Source organism: Juglans regia, chromosome 16, assembly GCF_001411555.2.
Source record: "Juglans regia cultivar Chandler chromosome 16, Walnut 2.0, whole genome shotgun sequence".
Taxonomy (NCBI): Eukaryota; Viridiplantae; Streptophyta; class Magnoliopsida; order Fagales; family Juglandaceae; genus Juglans; species Juglans regia.
The window spans coordinates 24,340,744-24,359,460 of NC_049916.1; the positions used below are offsets into that span (position 1 = coordinate 24,340,744).

At 37.2% G+C, this 18,717-nt stretch overlaps 5 protein-coding genes across 8 annotated transcripts; all 5 read left to right on the plus strand.

Moving 5' to 3' along the window:
- Positions 1 to 3,699: 3,699 nt before the first annotated feature.
- Positions 3,700 to 4,171, plus strand: LOC109006559 (auxin-responsive protein SAUR21-like). The gene has a single exon (XM_018985880.2). It carries the CDS (start codon positions 3,775 to 3,777, stop codon positions 4,075 to 4,077), a length of 303 nt encoding a protein of 100 aa, XP_018841425.1. The 5' UTR covers positions 3,700 to 3,774; the 3' UTR covers positions 4,078 to 4,171.
- Positions 4,172 to 5,864: 1,693 nt separating this feature from the next.
- Positions 5,865 to 6,454, plus strand: LOC109006558 (auxin-responsive protein SAUR21-like). The gene has a single exon (XM_018985879.2). The coding sequence runs from the start codon at positions 5,932 to 5,934 to the stop codon at positions 6,232 to 6,234; it is 303 nt and encodes a 100-aa protein (XP_018841424.1). The 5' UTR covers positions 5,865 to 5,931; the 3' UTR covers positions 6,235 to 6,454.
- A 1,320-nt stretch (positions 6,455 to 7,774) lies between these two features.
- On the plus strand, positions 7,775 to 8,322 carry LOC109006557 (auxin-induced protein 15A-like). The gene has a single exon (XM_018985878.2). It carries the CDS (start codon positions 7,868 to 7,870, stop codon positions 8,171 to 8,173), a length of 306 nt encoding a protein of 101 aa, XP_018841423.1. The 5' UTR covers positions 7,775 to 7,867; the 3' UTR covers positions 8,174 to 8,322.
- Positions 8,323 to 8,722: 400 nt separating this feature from the next.
- On the plus strand, positions 8,723 to 11,077 carry LOC109006548 (pentatricopeptide repeat-containing protein At2g13600-like). The gene has a single exon (XM_018985867.2). The coding sequence runs from the start codon at positions 8,759 to 8,761 to the stop codon at positions 10,178 to 10,180; it is 1,422 nt and encodes a 473-aa protein (XP_018841412.1). The 5' UTR covers positions 8,723 to 8,758; the 3' UTR covers positions 10,181 to 11,077.
- A 945-nt stretch (positions 11,078 to 12,022) lies between these two features.
- On the plus strand, positions 12,023 to 18,076 carry LOC109006549 (transcription initiation factor TFIID subunit 14b-like). Of its 4 annotated transcripts, none has more exons than XM_035686693.1 (8): positions 12,159 to 12,445; positions 12,801 to 12,889; positions 12,999 to 13,220; positions 14,037 to 14,224; positions 14,294 to 14,424; positions 16,037 to 16,813; positions 16,973 to 17,153; positions 17,766 to 18,076. In XM_035686693.1, exons 1-6 carry the CDS (start codon positions 12,326 to 12,328, stop codon positions 16,121 to 16,123), a joined length of 837 nt encoding a protein of 278 aa, XP_035542586.1. In that variant the 5' UTR covers positions 12,159 to 12,325; the 3' UTR covers positions 16,124 to 16,813; positions 16,973 to 17,153; positions 17,766 to 18,076. The 4 variants fall into 4 exon arrangements, with proteins under 4 accessions (XP_018841413.1, XP_035542586.1, XP_018841414.1 ...); XM_018985869.2 differs by having other exon boundaries at positions 14,303 to 14,424; positions 17,634 to 18,076; XM_018985868.2 differs by lacking the exons at positions 16,973 to 17,153; positions 17,766 to 18,076 and having other exon boundaries at positions 12,023 to 12,445; positions 16,037 to 16,907.
- Positions 18,077 to 18,717: the final 641 nt, after the last annotated feature.

Below are 18,717 nucleotides of genomic sequence, written 5' to 3' on the forward strand. Positions count from 1 at the left end.
CACCCATGTCTTGAGCTTGTGGCCTTGTCCCCACCCAGTCCAAGGGCCCCTTAATTGCCTTCGTAGCAACATGAGCATCTAGCTTTTCTTTTCCGACCTATCGCTGGTCTTCATTGGATTATGTCAAATTTGTAGGGCAGTGTGTTTATTAACAGACAATCACAAATATTGTTCAGTTCCAGTCCTTGCTGATTGGTTGGAAGACATGACCATGTGGTTCTCTCATGAAATGTGTCATGACAAGATTATCCCAACAAATTCATCTTGTCCACACATCAAGTTTCAGAGGCTTTCCCATGTAGCATGTTCATCTATAAATACACATTTCTATGGCTACAACCAACTCAAGCCTTCGCATTCTCAGAAGATTGCTTTTGTTTGAAACAACAAATCCTCTAGGATCTCTTTCGTCATTCTGATCTAAATATTTTATAGAAACGCAACCATGGGCGTTCGTTTCCCCAGCGTTACTCTTGCTAAGCAAATTCTCCGTTGGTCTGCTTTGACTTCATCTAGAGCAGCTTCAACTTCCTCAGATGTACCAAGAGGCTTCTTAGCTGTTTATGTTGGAGAAAATCAGAAGCAGCGATTCGTGGTTCCTGTATCCTATTTGAACAAGCCTTCATTTCAAAATTTGCTAAGAAAAGCTGAAGAAGAATTCGAGTTTCATCATCCAACCGGTGGTTTGACAATTCCATGCAAACTAGAGACATTCATGGACGTCACTTCTCGCTTGAGTTTCATAAGAGAATGAGGTCAAACTGCCCACGAGACAATTTTGTAAAGCAGGAACTGCCAATACATTGAAAATTGCTTTTCTTTTTTTATTCTTCTTCTTGTTCTCTGCTTTTTTGGCAGAAAATGGAACTGGTTGAATCGAATCTATGGTATTCATAATGGAAATCAAGAAATTACACTCATATCTTGTCGTTGCTTTTATGAAGAAAGGGCCAAAATCATTTTATGTTTTTTTTTTTTTTTGTTCTTTCAGGCTTCATTTGCTCGCTTAACCCAACAAGCATTCTTCCTCTTCCAATTTCTAATACCTGCTCTTTAATTGTAAAAATAGACATGACACAACTCTTAAATAAACAATATGCGAGGTAGGACACGCTGCACCATTACATGTGACTGTTCGAATGAAAGGAGGGTTAGAGAAAGATTTCGATTTAGTTGGACGGAAACCACAAGTGGATGCAGTCTAACACTGAAAAGGAAGAATATGCTGCCTTTGCAGTCAATTTCAAGATATCCTTGTTTGCATTAAATTCAAAGTAAGTCGCTAGTGATATGATAGCCTTTAATTTTAGTTGTTAAGTGAAAAGGTCGGGAAGGGAAAATAGCTCTCTGTTTGTTGAGATTTGGCTTGTTCAATTGATTTGCTGACATGGTGTCTCCAAGTCCGGGCCCAGAACACTTCAAGTTTGCAAAATATACAATAAGAGCAAGCATGAGGCCGGAACCTTCAGAATATTATTGATCTGTTCCTAAAGGTGCTCAAAAACATGCTGAGCCACATTTTAAGAGATTTCTCAGAAGCTAGGTCATTGCTGAGTTCATAAGAAGGCAATTGTGCAGTCAGCATTTTCCTGTGTTAGCAGAAAATGTTCAAAACGATGGCCATTTTCATTGTCATGAAGTACATCTAGGTGATGATTTACACATTGAAACTATGCACTGAAAAAAATTTGGACGTATAAATAGAAGTGCATGATTATCCTATATTCTGAGGACACCCCTTTATCTCTCCCCCTTTACATAGGAAGACAGCATATGTACACGATTCTTCTCCAAGTTTCTTTTTATCTTCCTGTGGCGTTTGGAGTTTTTCCCTTTTGTTGAATCTAGTCATTTCTAATTAGAACTATGTTGTGAAGGATAAAAAAATTTTTTTGATAGGTAATCAAGGATATTGTATTCATAGAAATAGGCAAGGCCAGCTACACTGGAAGTATACATGACAAGCTGCCTAGCTAGAGGTTACAATAGAAAGAAGAAGATCATGGACACTAGATCCGTTAAAAACTATAGCCCCCGCCCAAAGGAACAATGACTTAAAAAAGAAAGCTTTAAGCTCAACCAATGTTCTCTCAAGATTATCAAAACATCTAGAATTTCTCTCACTCCAAATAAAACCAACACAAGCATATTGGTACCAATCTCCAAATTGCCACTATCTGAGAATCTCCAAAAAGACCTCTCCAACTTGCGAGAAAGTCCACCAACCTACAAGGCATAACCCAAGACAATCCGACTCTTAAGAAGACCTCATCCCATATAGCCTTTACCACCTCACAGTGTAGAAGCAGATGATCAACTGACTCCCCATGCTTTTTACACATACGACACCAATCTAGGACAATAACCCAACGTTTCCTCAAATTATCTGTTGTGAAGGATAAAAATGAATGACTCACTACTGTTATTGTCCTTCACATGATGGTATAGGAGCCTTTCATCTGTATGAGCCATGGTCATTATTTAGCATTCAATACAATCATTAAAATATACATTTTAAGCATTCAAACTCAGTTTGAAAGTGATGGTTATGATAGTTGATCATTGTGATAAGTTGGTAATGGCCTATGAATGGAAATTTCTTTATTGAACAAATATAAGGAAAATCTTTCTTTATCAAAGATATAGCTCACTGAATTTTGTTATCCTGGTCAAGTTTGGACAGGATGTAAGAATCATCGACAACACCACATGCTTGGGTGGCTTGGTTCTCCCCTTTCAATTAATCATCGGTTCAGAATCAGGACCTAATCATATCACCTCCTATTATTCTGCCGAATGTGTAATGCAACATCTTCACATGGAGTGGTAAATTGTTTGTGCCAAAGTTATAATAGACCTGGTCCACATATTTATACCTACAAGTTTATATTTGGTCCAATAAGTCGGTTGGTTTAATCAGCAGGGAATATAAGTACAGAACGTGGGCTCTTAGTTTGCTCTGTTGTTTGAGAGGAAAGTGATTGATGAATAACAACAAATAGATTGAAGCATGAAAAAAAACTAGAGGCAAAATCATAAAATCCCTCTTGAAAAATGTCCTAGTCCCCCTACCTTTGGTAGATTTCTATTAAAGACAGGCTTGAAGACAATGCTGGCCACATAACATATGCTCTTCACATGGATTTGTCTTGCAATACTAAAACAAGAATCTAGAAATTTTATTTTAGGGCATCTTATTAAAGCAGTTGTGTTCTTGCATCTCTTTAATTTTTAGCGCATTTTTACAAGTTGTATAAATTGTGCTTATTCAAGCTAACTCAACTGTAAAACGATGAATCTACAGATCGAGAAGGAGATCCTTTATAAAAAAAAGTGAATCCCTAGTAAGTTTAGGATTTCATGATCTCACATCTTGTTAGTAGCCATGTAACTCCATCACAGTTTTCTCCAAGCCACATCTCTTAACTTTTGGTCGGGTACCCTGTAGGTTGCTATCCCAGAAATTGTTTGGCTCCAGTCTTCCGTGTGAAGTATAATCCCAACCAGCCCCAAGTTCTTGGTGATGAGTTGGAAGACAAACCCATGTGATACTTCAAATGCACATGTCTCCTAGATATCCTCCATTGCCTCACACTTGAGACCACTCACTCTCATTTAGAGATTTCCCACCCCAACTTTCATCTATATATACACACGCATGTTATTCCAGAGTCAAATCAAGTCCTCTTATTCTCTAGCAAATATTTATCAACTTTTTTTCTCCCTCCCAATCCGTTTGTGAACTTCAACCTTGTCTAAAGTGACAACATCTAAATGGCCACTCGGGTTCTGGCTATGATGCATGTTAAGCAGCTTCTCCGCCTGCCTGTTTTAAGTGGTAAAGAAGCAGCTCCCACAGCTAAAAATGTTCCAAAAGGCTGCTTTGCAGTGTATGTTGGAGAGGACGAGAAGAAGCGATTCATTCTACCAATATCATACCTCAATGAACCTTCATTCCAGAAATTGCTAAATAAGGCTGAGGAAGAATTTGGGTTCAATCATTCAATGGGTGGTCTAACAATTCCCTGCAGAGAAGAGGTCTTTATTGACCTCACTTCTGGCCTAAACAGATCGTGATACATGGCACTGATATCAATCAGCAATAGCCTCATGTACAGTTACTTCTCTTTTAGGGGAAGTATTGGGTGGCTAATGTACATCCGATTGACAAAGTCACAAAACAGAAAGTACTGTAGTATCTGAAAAACATTTCCACTGTCCACATGCATTGGACTGTTCAGGCTTAACAGATTTTCAAGCAGATGCAGAGATGGCTCCAGAGGCCCCAGATGTATCAAAAGGCATATTGGAAAAAGTCACAGGAGGTGCCTTGAGGCCAATAAAGAGTTCGGTTGGATCATCCTATGGGTGGTTCTTACCAAATCTCATGACGAGAAGATGTTGTTTATCTTCTTGAAGTCAGTATCTCATTAGTGAAATCAAAGCCATGCTATTGGGCAGTGTTGAGAACCTGCACTGCCCGCCACATCTAGCCCAAAAACCTCTCTTCTTTTTTGAATAAAGAGTATTAGGATTTAGGCTCTTTCAAATGTCATTGTAATATTCTTATTTTCTATATATAATGAAAGTTGGGACTCATGCAATTATTTTGAACATGAATTTCTTTTTTGATTCTCGATAACTTTATTCTCCTTGATGACAATTTGGCACAAGTACTCACATTGGGACACATGAACCATCTATGATAACAATGGGGGTTTGTCAATGTAATGGCCATTCGATTCTACCAAAGGCTAACAATTTGATCAAGGCTTACTCATTCAAGAACCATATGTCATAGGCCACTGAATATATGAATCTTATGATTTTGCCTGTTCACCAAGACTAATTAGCTCGGAGGAACCAATCAAGTCTCTGAGTGACTCTCGCCCATCATTATATTTTCCATGTTTGAATGACTCAGTTTATTTAAAAAATGTGGCAATTGTGGGGTCTGTATACTCAAATATTCAACACATGCAGATGAAATTTGTCGAGTCTGCTGAGAATTGTTATTTTAGTTTCCTGCAATTCTTTCTCCACTTATAATGCTATAGTTCTTTCATATGGGTTGGCTGGCACTATGACTACTTGTAGGACATACTTCATGTGCTCTTCACAGGGGTTGGTTCTGGAAGTCCTACTAGGGCAACAAAAAGGTGGGTGAGTTAGGTTGAGGACACACTATAAATGTCAACGTTTCTCTCCTCAAACAGTGATGATCCTTGTCTATATCCTCTGATTCTCATGTTTCTTACAGTTAGAATTTTGACTGTTCTTTTTTGAAATAAACGAATATCTTTTACTTTGTTGAGAGAATCAGAGTACTTACTGATACAGATTAGCTTTTCTTTTCCAGATAAGTAGTTAACTGAACAAAATTTGTTCCAAGGATATTCTAAATTGGTTTTCTTAGAATTATTACTCAGCAAAAAGATGAGGCTAAACTGACTGTAATTATAAGAGCAAGTTAGCTTTGAATAAAATTATCGTAGAAAAAAAATAAAAATAAAAAATCTTACATGCACAACACAAATAGACTAACCCGGTTCCAATTCACTTGTTCTAGTCAATAAAGAGTAATCAACATGCATATGTCCAATCCTATCCACCATGGCATTCTTGATTTAGGTTGTTCACCCACCGAACGCTTGGGCACAGAGTGCTCCAAAATCTCAATCACTGCCAACTTCTTGATGATAAGCTGAAAGACAAGTCCATGTGATCCTTCAAATGCTTATGTCTCTCTCCAATCCCCACCTGGATGCCTCTACGCCACCCACTCCACATTTTAGAGATTTTCTCGGACACCATTCATCTATAAATACACATACACATATCTTTTCACAGCCAGAACAACAACTCAGATTCTTCTTCCTTACCATCTTTGATCTTCATCATCTTTCTCAGCATTAGCACTGATAGATAGTCATGGCAATTCGATTTCCCAGTATTTTGCATGCTAAGCACATTCTCCGCCGATCAAACTCATTTATAAAGCAAGCGGCTTCAACATCTTTAGATGTTCCAAAAGGCCATTTTGCAGTATATGTTGGAGAGAGTGAAAAGAAGAGATTTTTGGTTCCTGTATCATTCTTGAACCAGCCTTCATTCCAAGAACTGTTAAACAAGGCTGAGGAAGAATTTGGCTTCAATCATCCAATGGGTGGTCTCACCATTCCCTGCAGCGAAGACATCTTCGTTGATCTCACTTGTCGCTTACGTGAACTATGATGAGTGGCGACGGCACTAAAATAGAATAGCAGAGACAATTTTGTAAATTTACATATCAGGCTGAAGAAAATATTACAGATTGTATTGCAGTTTCAAAAAACTTCAATGCATGGGACTATATATTTTGTCTGTGTTCTTAATCATAGATCTCCAAGTGTTATTCTTTTTGTTAAGGCTCAAATCAGTGCCAATCATAGGCCGTAGCATTCCAACATTATAACCTTTGTAATTATTGCTAATATTGTACTTTTAAAGCAATGCATGCCGCCGTTACAAATTAACATTTCGCTGTACATGGTTTTTGGTAACTAGCTTTTCTGTAAAGTGATCTCTATAAAAGCGAAACGTGACCGATTTAGCAGCAGAAAGCTCGCCTTAGCAATTAAATTTTACAGTATCGACTAACCAAACCTCTACCTTAAAACCTTTTTTTTTTTTTTTTTAACGGGCAATAGACTTTTATCTGATTAGCATAAAGTTGGACTTTTAGACGGGTATCCAGCGATTAAGTAAAAAATAATATATGCCATAATTATATTTATGAATTATTTATTATAAAATTAAAAAGGTATGAGTTTGGAAAAGCCAAAAGACACGAGTCTGATAGTTTAATAACTTTATATTAAATATTTTAACAACAAATAGATTTTAAAATACTAAATTTATACATTGACGTGGTTTGATATAGTATGTTAGATTATAAAATTATTTTTATTGTAAAATAGATTTAACGTATCGCATGAAATCACGTCAGTTCGTAATTTTATTTTTATAAAATCTCTTTGTGGCTGTAACACTACTTTTAACAATATTAATATTTAATAAACTAACGTGTTAATATTTAATTCCAAAATGTGAGAGAGAAGATGGTGATGCTGCGTTGAACGTAAACAAATTTTATCATTAAAAGCTAATGCTTACAATCCTTGTTAATGCAGTTGGGTAGTGAACATAGGGAATCAATGCTCAGCCATTTCTGAAGCTTTTAACGATGGCTCTTTGCCGCTCTGTTACTTGACCTATCATTGGATGCGCTTTTGAGCGTAGCTCTCAAGCATAACATCCTAAGATTTTAGCCATCCATCATAGGGCTGATCTTATCCATAAATATAGGCAATTGTTTATCGAATATGTACATCATACAAGAAAGAGCAAAATGGTCCCCTGGCCTGATAGATTGTCTTGTCAAAAGAAATGAATCGACATATGTTATATGCATGTCTCTCAGCCTTTCCTCATGATCTCTTGTAAGAGATCAGCCACTCGTTTAGAGCTTTCTTTTTCCTACAATCCATATGTCTTTGATTTCAACCGGGACCCTTCAGAGAAGCATGCGCAAGATGTCTTCCGACAAAGCTCAAGTCTTAATTACTATTGAGTTCTTGACAATTTGTTGGAAGACAGGTCCATGTGATCTTTCAATTGGTTATGTCTACAACAAGTCTCCACCCCCAATGCCTCTACACCACATTTGGGATACTTGATTCATCTATATATATGCATTTGCATTTGCATATGCATACACATCAATTAACAGCCACAACAAGTCCTTAGATCCTCATATTCTTCTCCTCCATTTTCATCTGTGATCTGTTTAATCTTTTTGGCAAAAGTAGAGAGAGATAAATAGGCAATGGCTATTCGTTTGCTTGGTATTTTACATGCAAAGCACATTCTCCGCAGATCCAACTCATTTGCCAAGCAAGCAGCTTCAATGTCTTCCGATGTTCCAAAAGGGTACTTGGCAGTATACGTCGGAGAGGGCGAAAAGAAACGATTCTTAATTCCAGTGTCGTTTCTGAACCAGCCTTCATTTCAAGAATTGCTAAGTAAGGTTGAGGAAGAATTTGGTTTTGATCATCCAATGGGTGGTCTCACAATTCCATGCATCGAAGACATCTTCATGAATCTCACTTCTTGCTTGCATGAGTTGTTGTGATACGACTCGACATTCGTGTCATACTCGAAGAAAGGGCAAGAGCTTCTCCCTCCTGAATAGCAAGGGATCTCATTTACCATTATTTTATACTCACTCCGAGATATTACAACTAATTAAATTAAATGAACAGTGACAATTTTATAACTCTATGTACATTCTATTTCTATTTTGGTAGAAGATGAGAGTAGGGGATTGTTTACTCACTAAAGATGTTACAATCAAGTGTAAAATTTGAAACAATTTGGAGTTGAAATTTATTCTCTTTAGACTCTACAATAATCTCCTTGGTGAATTCATCCGAATGGTGCATGTTGCTTTTCTCTTTGCATCCGTATCTAATTCTGATCGTTAAAAAATAAAAAATTGGAAAGTGCTAGCGGGCCGGGCCCGCTAGTTTTTTTTTTCTTTTCCCCGTTCATTTTTTTCAACAATTTTTTAATATCTTTAATCATTAAAAAAAATAATTTTATTAATAATTATTTTCTTAATCAACTAGCATTTTCCTAAAAATTTACTTAAGAGGCGCAAAGTGTCTTTACGTATGCCTAGTAGGGTAACACCTAAACCTCATTGCTTCAAATTTCTATGTCCAACCAATGCAGCTTACGCAAAGCACCAAGCTTGGATTCTATTACTGGCTTCTCAAACCACTGTTCCCAATGGAAAAATCTTGGACCCATCAAGAAGCTCCACGCTCACCTACTCAGAACAGGCTTGCTGTTTAGCTCCCTTAATTTTCTTGCCGAACTCATCCGCTCATACGCCTCATGTCACAAAGACAACCTTCAAAATTTCTTGAAGTGCATGAACCCGGGGAACCCACTACCCTTCAATATAATATTATCCGACTTTAACCGAAATGGGTTGGCATTTAAAGCCCTAAAAACCTTTTCTTTCATGCACATCAACGGGGTGCCTATGGATACTTACACATTGTGTAGCTCTTTAGCAGCTTCCTCATCTATCAGAAATGTTAGATTCGGTCAGCAGGTGCATGCCCTTGTGGCCAAATCAGGTTGGTCATCTAGTGTATTCGTAGGAAGCGCTCTAATCGATTTTTACGCAAAGTTGTTGGTTATCGAGGATGCAGAAGCGATGTTTGATGAAATTCCTGCAAAAAACACGGTGTGTGCTAATGCACTTCTATCAGGTTATGGTGAGGCTAAGATGTGGCTTGAGGGACTTCAACTGGTTCTTAAGATGCCTGCATTGAATTTGGATTATGATCACTTCACATTGTCAGCAATATTGCATGCGTGTGCTGGGCTATCTGCTATTAAAGTCGGGATCCAGGTGCATGCTCATTTGATCCGTACGCTATATGATGTGGAAAAAGATGTGTTTCTGAAGAGTTCGTTGATTGAAATGTATGGAAAGTGTGGCGTAGTTGGGAAGGCTTGGAAAGTCTTTAATTTGGCAGGGGTTAGAAGAGGAGAGTGTCAAGGGGATGTTGTTTTATGGACTTCAATGCTTGGTGTGTATGGTAGAAACGGATACTTTGAAGAAGTTGTTCAATTATACCAAGAAATGTTAAAGGAAGGGATTAAACCAGACAAGGTGGCATTTGTGACAGTCCTTTCTGCTTGTGGTCACACTGGCCAAGTGAACCTTGGGGTCAAGTTTTTTGAATCAATGACTTGTGACTTCGGGTTGTTCCCTGGCCAAGAGCACTACAGTTGTCTGATTGACTTGCTTTGTAGGGCTGGTCAGTTAGATAGGGCATGGAAGCTGGTGAATGGGACGCTCTATAAAGGGCATGGCAGTTGCAGCGTTTCCATGTGGGGTGCTTTGCTTACCGCCTGTCAGGATTGTGGAAATATAGAGTTGGGCAAGTTGGCTGCTCAAAAGGCACTTGAATTGGATCCACAGAATGTGGGGGTATATGTTATATTATCAAATTTATATGCAAAATTTGGTATGTGGAATGAGATTGAGAAGTTGAGGTTATTGATGAAAGAGAGAGGGTTAAAGAAAGAGATTGGATGTAGTTGGATTGAGGTCACGTAGCTCTGAAAGAGGAATATGTACAACATCTGAGGTTTTGCTTTATCAGATGTCTCGACTCTAAATCTAAAGCTACCTCAAATGGCCTATAAACTCAAGTTCTGATGATGTAAGTGATTAAATGGAAGCATTTAATAGAAGTTGAAACAGGAAGTGACAAGAAGGGAGATGGAAAACTACGTTGGGTAATGTTATATATGAAGCTTGTAATTAACATGTTTGCAATGGAATCTCCAAGTCTGAAGTTCAGAAGTTACTTATAAGGAAAAAAAGGGGTCTGAGGTCTGAAGTTGACAAGCTTATGGACTATTAGTCAAGAACAAGAACAAAGGTGAAGCTAAATCCCGGCTGAAACCAGAACCTTCAAAATACACTTGGTCTACCCAAAGACCCAAGGCTGGAATCCTTGCAAGCAGGTTAGCATCTCTCATCCGGAAAACGAAATGCATCAGTCAAAGTTTCATCTGGGATCTCTGTTTTTGCAGGTGGTTGGGTGACCCCCAGTCATACTATATGGGGCTTTGCATCGGTGATTGTATTATTAGTTGTGTGTATGAGTTCCTATTACTTGGATGAAAGGGAAACACCTCAATTTGGTGAATTGAGGTAACGGGCATTGTAAAAAACCCAATTAACTTGGGCCGGGCTTGATGGGCCTCCAGCTAACTTGTTTCTTTTGTTACATTGGATTTATTAAGTTTGTCCTAGTGGGCCGGAGTGGTGATGTAGAAACCCATGTGCTTTCTGCTTAGTTATCTACTTTAGGAGTAATTTAGATTTAGAGATAAGTTGAGATGGGTTGAGATTGTTTGTGAATAGTAGAATAAAAGTTGAATTATTTATTATATTTTGTGTGGAAATTTGGAAAAGTTATTTTAAAATTTGAAAAAGTTGAATTGTTTATTATATTTTATGTGAAAATTTGAGAAAATTGTAATGATGAGATGAGATGAGTTGAGGTGGGTTGAGATGGATTACGAATACAAACTAGGCCTAGTCTTTCTTTATTTTCGAACTTGCCCATGGCCCTTATTGTTGCTTTCCGATTATGGGTGCCTAAAGTATACGTACTGAGGCAGTAGTTTATAAGGACTATTATTTGGAATGTTAAAAGAACTTTGTTTTTCCTCTTTCAATCTTCTTCATTCTTCTACCTTGGATTTCCTTTTTACATTCGGGTGTGCTACAGGCATTTATGTTTCCTTAATTTTCAATTCACGTGAAATAGAGAGAATCTTTATCAGTCTCAGTTTTTAAGGAACTTTCAATAACAATTTCCTTGTAAGGATGATTGAAGTATAGTCAGTCTTGGGTTCTATAGAACACCCAGGGTCCTTTTATTCGTCATTTGATTCATGTTTTGAGCAGTGCAACTTTTATATCTGATCTAACAGTAACATCTTCAAGAGAACGCAATGATGGTTCACACAATTGGACTCAGTTGAATAAGAGTAATGCTACATGCAGTCGTGGAGTGTATAAGCGTCGCGCAATCGTTTTAAAAAAGAATATAGTTCACTATTAAAAAATTAAATTTTTTCATGTGAGATCTGTATCTATTCATTTTTTCATAAAGATTGAGCGACGCTTGCCCATTTATAAATATCATTTCTTGTTGAACAAAGTGACAAAACCAAGTATTTATTCTCAAATATAACTATCAAAAGAAAGTACTAAATCTCGATATTAAACTTGATCCTCAAGAATACGAAACCGAGGGACAAACAACTCCCTCTTTCATGCAGTCGACCTCGCTTCTCAGTTTCCAAAGCATGAATATGAGTAGAAAATATAACTTTGTGGCTGAGCAGAGGGTATAAATGAGGAGAATATGGAGAAGGTCTGAACTTGGCCCTTGTTTAGGAAATTTGGGCTTGAAAACCATAATTATCCCAAGCATAAGGGCATCACTGCAAAACCACCCACAAATATAGATTTGGGTCATGCACATCATTTTAACGGTAAATGAAACAGGGAACTATTCGGTATGGTGAAGGTGAGCTCACGGATACACATGCAAATCTCGCAGTAGGCAATCATTCTAGAGACCCTATTGACATCGAGAACATACACTAATGTCTCGTAGAAAACCCCTAACTCGTGCATTCCAGTCTGATCCCAAGGAGGAAGAGGAGCGCGTTTGAAGATATGATCAACAGTTCGTCTTCCAAACAGATCGGTCAAGATCAACCGGCTACAAGTGAGCCCACACCCAAATCACAGCGCACCAAAATCAAAATGGTCAAATCCGAAGACAGTGATAAGAGGGTACCCCTTTCTTTGTTTGATTCGAATTTGGATGCATACGCATTATCCACATTGCCAAAACAGTGTTACCGAGAAGCTCAAACTGTTTTATGAAAACCTTCTTGAATCTCAATGCAAATAACTTGTTTTCAGTTTTGCTTTACTTTAATAAACTACCATTCGTGAGTTCATAAGTTGCATTAAAATCAAATGAAGGATTCAATGATTACCCATCATGTTATTGACATGATAACGCTTCCGAGAATCCAAAAACCGTTTTTGAATATCACTCTTTGAGACTATTGTTTTGAACTTTCTATTATATCTTTACAGAATGGTTTATTTAGTTTGCCATTGTTAATGGATTTTCTTGTAGATGTTGAATAAAAAACTCAAAGACGTTGAAATAAGCATTCCCATCGTGTATGGTAACGTCTCATTCTGGCTTGGTAAGAAGGCAAGCGAGTAAGTACCGTTTAGGTGTTTGTTTTGGTAGCTTTTATGGCTCCTCGAATAGCTTGCTTTACATATTGAATAAAATGCTTGTTCTTTGTAATTGTTTAATTTTCATAAGGTACCAGTCGCACAAGTGGACTGTGTATGTTCGTGGGGCGACGAATGAGGATATAGGGGTGGTGATAAAACGTGCTGTTTTTCAGTTGCATTCCAGTTTCAAGAACCCCACAAGGGTTGTAGAGTCACCGCCATTTGAGTTATCGGAAGCTGGGTGGGGAGAATTCGAAATCGCCATTACTCTCTACTTCCATAGCGATCTCTGTGATAAGCCATTGACCTTGTAAGTTCTTTTTTTTTAGCTTATTTATTGTTCTGATTTTTTTAATAGGTTTCTTGTTCTGATTCATTTGGTTTTTGGCATTATTCGGCCCAAAACGTATTTGAGCAGCATGTGTTTTGGAGGATAGATCAAATATCCATACCATGCTCGTCCATCAAATAATAATACAAAATTAAGTTTGAAACAATTCGTACATGGTTCCGAAGTCCACAATAATCAATATGACCTGGATCAATAACCCCCGGGTTCCTGTATTATAGGATTGATATAGATCAAGAATCACCCTCTGATGGGTTATGTTGGATCGGGTTTAACAAAAGTAATTTGAGTTACAATTTTTTATCATTTGATTTTCATGTTTTTGTTCACACAACATATTATTCGGTCATCTCCAAAAATTTTGATTGGAACCAATCAGCCTGGCTAAGGAGGCCAAACTAAGTCGACTGAGTTTTAGAATGTATTTTGTGCCAAGTGTTACCCCTTAACTATATTTTTTGATCGTTTCTGTGTTCAAAAGAAGGCTTGAATGAAATATACAAGATACTGAAATAAATGAGGAAGGAAAAATGTGCAAGGATCATATAAATTATTCAGCTTACATCATATTATTTATTATATTCACGTAAGTAATGCTAGAGGTACTACAAATTTTACTACATAGGCTTTACAAACTGATGTCACCAATCAAAATTCAAAATAGAAAACTAAGTCAAACTAATATTTATTAGACTAGTGATGTGTCACATATTATATGGAGTTTGTAAGGTTTTTACAGTGAAATTTATAGTAAGTTTAGCATTTCTCCATTCATAGATATCATCATTTGAAGTTGTACCCAGAGGATGAATCTGGACCCATGTCCAGTAAAAAGCCTGTTGTTGTGGAATGTTTTGATGAGATCGCATTCCCTGAACCTTCAGAAGGCTTTTTAGTTCGTGTGCAGAATCATCCAGCTGTAAATGTGCCCAGATTACACACTGGATTCACTTTGCCGCCTCCTGGTTTGTTTCCTACTCTGTCTTTAATTTGTCGCGACCATCCTTTCTACTAATCAATATTCCTTTTAAAAGTTTTTGCAGTACCACTTGAGGATGCAAATAGAAAGAAGAGAGGTGACACTAAAGACCACCCCTTGAGTCAGTGGTTCATGAATTTCTCAGAAGCAGATGAGCTATTACAACTTGCAGCAGCTCGTCAGCAGGTAAGCATGAATACTTTTCATTTATTATTAGTGAGAGTCTTGGATATTTTCCATGGTTCTTCCATCCAATTAAGAGTATATTCGCCCTTGCTTCGTTGAAAGCATGTGTGCTGTCCGTGATGCAACCTTTTTTGTTGGAGACTAGATGATCTAAGTCATTAACCATAAATGTCTATTCTCTTTGTATGGAATCTGAATCCGTATGTCATGCATTGCATGTTTCAGTGCTGGTACCATCCTTTCTGCATGTTTATGTTCTGTTAAGATACTGTCTTGAAACTTTTCTTATCTTTCTGCCCGTTAGAATAAACTTGGTTACCTGATCAGAGGACTTTGTTCTACAATATAAAGAGTCTCTTCTTCGCTTTTGTCATATATGATAGGTGCATGCTACTAATTTTGGAGTTTGTGGTGGAAAAGACCAGTATACGATTAGGCGTGGGTAGATCAAATATTAAAGTTTCCTTCCAGAGAAAAGGAATGATTGGGCTGTATATTTTTTTATACGCAAACTGATTGAACTTTGTTTTTAACATCACAACATCTTGATAAAATCATAACAGTTCTTTATGGTTAGCATCATTGTCATGCAATTGAATGAAAACCATTCAATAAAGGCTCATACTCCAGAAGTAGGCTAACTTGAACTATAGGCATTTCATCTGGTCATTTTTGTGATGCGCAGGTCCTTAAAACAGTGTTCTCACAAACAATGGAGTGGAAATATAGTTCCACAGTTCTAATGATTCAAAACTTTTCAGGGATCCAAGTTATGGAACACTCATTGACTGACTGCTGAATCATCACTATAGCATAATGATATATTACCCCTATCTGTACGAGTTCCTCATGTAAAAGGCCCCAAAACATGTAAGCCTTATTTAAGCTCCCCCTCCAAATTTCTTAATATAAAATAAAGAAGAAAGAAAAATACTTATCTATACATTTAAAGACATTTCTGAGCCTCAGAAGATTGGAAAAGTTATTGAACTCTAAAGACGAGAAATGGTTGAGGCCATATACTCAGACTTATTCACATAGTGTGAATGGAATGGAAGAACAGGATTAGTGCTTAATGCCAAATAGCTGAGGCTACATGTTTTTGCCGATTTTGCTTCTTCGATTTGGTGTATTAAATTAACCTCCTTGACTGAGCTCTATATCAGTATGTGTAGAGTCTGTAAAGATAGTGCTTTATTTCTCTTCCCAATTCAATTGCTTTTATGGGCACGTATGCTCATTATTGACATATCATGTTGGACATCATTTTCTACCCTCACATTTGTATTGATTAACATGTCATGGAGTTCTGCATCTCAAGCGGGCTACTTAATAGATCGCTTAGACCTTATTGTCTAAACTAGGATCAGAATTTTGTCTGAATGGGTTTTATATCCAAATTTTCAGAGTTGATAGTGGGGTGGATTTTGTGTCTATAGAGATATGGAAGAATCTGAACGTGTATGTATTCTTTTAGCGTGGAAAGCACATTATGTTGTTTTAGGCAAGTTTGTCATTGACATATCTTAATTTAGATACTTTTTTTTTTTTTTGGGGGAAAAAATGTAGAAGCCAAGGTTTTGACCATTTGTTTTTGCTCTGATTGTATTAGGTACAAGCTCATCTTGCTAAACTCAGGAGACAAATAAGCATGATAGATGGGCAGCATCAACAGTTGAAAACAATCTCTGACTCGTGAATATTATCTTATTCATGCAGATTCTGTGGGATTCAACTTCAAAGTGGTTTTTGCATCATATAAGCCTGTTGCCCTATTTGCAACAGTGATGTGCATCTCCTCAGCTGTGGAGAATATTTTGACTGTCTCACTTAAAGATATTTAAAAAAAAAAAACTATAAATAAGGAGGAAAACACAAATATATCATTAAATCAACAAAAGAAATTAAAGCATTTATCATAAATGCGTGAAATAAAAGCATGTGGTCTGGTTGACTTTTTTTTCTCTCCAATATAGCATTTGTTATAAATCCTGTTGAGTGAAGCAAAGGAAAATGAATGCATTTCCCATACTATTAAGGGGAAATTGATAAAACATAACGAGTCTGTTCATGCACAGAGAGTCGAGTATGATTATATAAATTATAATCTCCTAGTGAAGGAACCCATCTTCTATATGGGGCTTATTTGATCATTAGAACAAAAGACGTATGAGGGTATTCCAGAAGGTACTGTTTCATAATTTGTTGGGTTCAAGGATGCCTGCAAGGGATTTAGCCTTTTCTGTTTAACAGATGAGTCAAGAAGACCAATGTCTAGTTAACCTGTTGAGTGAAAGCTTTGTTAATATGCATCATGTTTCTCCATAAGGTTTGTCTGCAAGATGGGGCCTGGTGAGTGGAAAGGCTGGAAACTGCTCCTTAAAACTCTGTATGTTGCTAATATCTTCCTTTAAAGTGTGTATCATTTTTAATATTTCAGCTCTGTAATAATTATGTAATCTATGCTTATTGTCTTCTCTAAATATGCGCCTAAATTAACCCTGGTTAGTTAAATTTTCCTTTCAATTTCCCTTGATGAATTATGCAGTTCATATCAATTAAAGCTGAGGGCCCTCCTGAAGTACTTCCATTAGTCCTTTTGATGTTCATAAACGGTGTATTAGGAATTGGGACCATTGCCAATAGCTTTCGGAAGGGCCTGCATTTGCTGTTCTTGTCAGTGCACTTTATTTCCATTATCGCTCACATCTTGGTTTGTCACATACCAGGTTTGAGCCTATCCTCAACTCTCATAAATCCTCTTAAATTCCTTCTCCATTATTGCATAACCTTATCTGATTCTAGGCTTCTTAGACTCAAGGTTCTAATGTAATGATTGGTATTTGCAGACTTGCCCGTCTAGCTATTTGTGTTATATGTCATGCACACCTGCTATTACCTTTTTTCTCTTGACCATTTCCCTCTAAGCCCACTCTGGGATCTCTTTCCCTCGTTTTCCATTCTAATGAATAGGGCTATTTTTGCCATCATCACCGAGATCTATCATTGAAATCCAGACTCTTCGTTCCATACAACCCGCGGGGGGTGTGAATGGTGTTTTCTTATGTACACCCTCATGATATCATTGCATAAATCTTATATTCTCAGATACTATCGACGCTCAGAAAATTTAGAGAGAGATAATACCATCTTGTCTAGTCATGTTTTAATATCATGATCTCATTAACCATAACTGACCAAATTTGCAGCAAGAGTCATAAAGGACAGATTCTTTCAATGGTAATAGAGGACAAAATAACTCAGGAAAAAAGTTTTTACAGAATTGAAGGATTCATAGAGAGGAACGCACGCAAATTACAACTTTTTTGTGAATTATTTAGGCGGACACAATCCTTTTCGCAACTCATTTGTTTGGGGCAAGAGTAACATGGCCGTCATGTGTAAAACCCAAAGGTAGAGTCACCATCAACCTTAAAGAAAATCGTCTAGTCTATTGGCTCTGCAAGGAACTGCATGATTTAGGTGAGAATGGTGGGCCTTTCTAGTCCCCCTCCTGTTTATTATCCTCTCTCTCCTCCGGACCAATCTCATTCACAGAACATGGGAGAGTTGCTTCCAAGGACAACAACGTACACAAAATTATTTATTGTACTTTTCAGGTTCTCCAGTTCCAGTCTAATCCTCACTTACATATGATCACTTCTATAACTAGTGGACAATAAATTCACAATTTGATGTAGTTTTATGTAATCTATTATATCTTTTTTATAATAAAATGAACTTTACAATCTAATAAATCATATCATGTCACATTAATTTGTGAAATTATTTTTATGTAATCTATTTGTGATTAGAATATAGAAAATACTTGTGTCTTTCAGCTGATGAAGATTTTTTAGACTTGGTGTTAAGGTACCGATTAAGGACGTATTTTCTAATGGGTTTGTAGGGCTTCTGTGCATGTCAGGAATGGTGTGTACCGTAAACGATTCTTGAGGGCTTGAGAAAAAACAAACAAACAAATAGGAAAAAGGGAAATTGGCATTGCTGTATCAGGGCACGAAATGTATATAACAAATAATCTCTTTCAGAGCCTTAGAACATGGAGGGGAGAACTTTGCTTAAAGGAGCCAATTAAGCTAGGAAGTAGAAAGGTTTTAGTGGTGCACATTTGGAGTAGATTTATGACTGATTACAACTCCTCTATAAAGAGTGGTGATGGTATCAACTGGACCACATGAGAAGCAGCCCCTTGTTCTGGAGAAGCTTTTTTCTTCTAGTTCCAAACATTGCAATTATAGGAAATTAGATGTTTTGTTTGGGAATTTAACA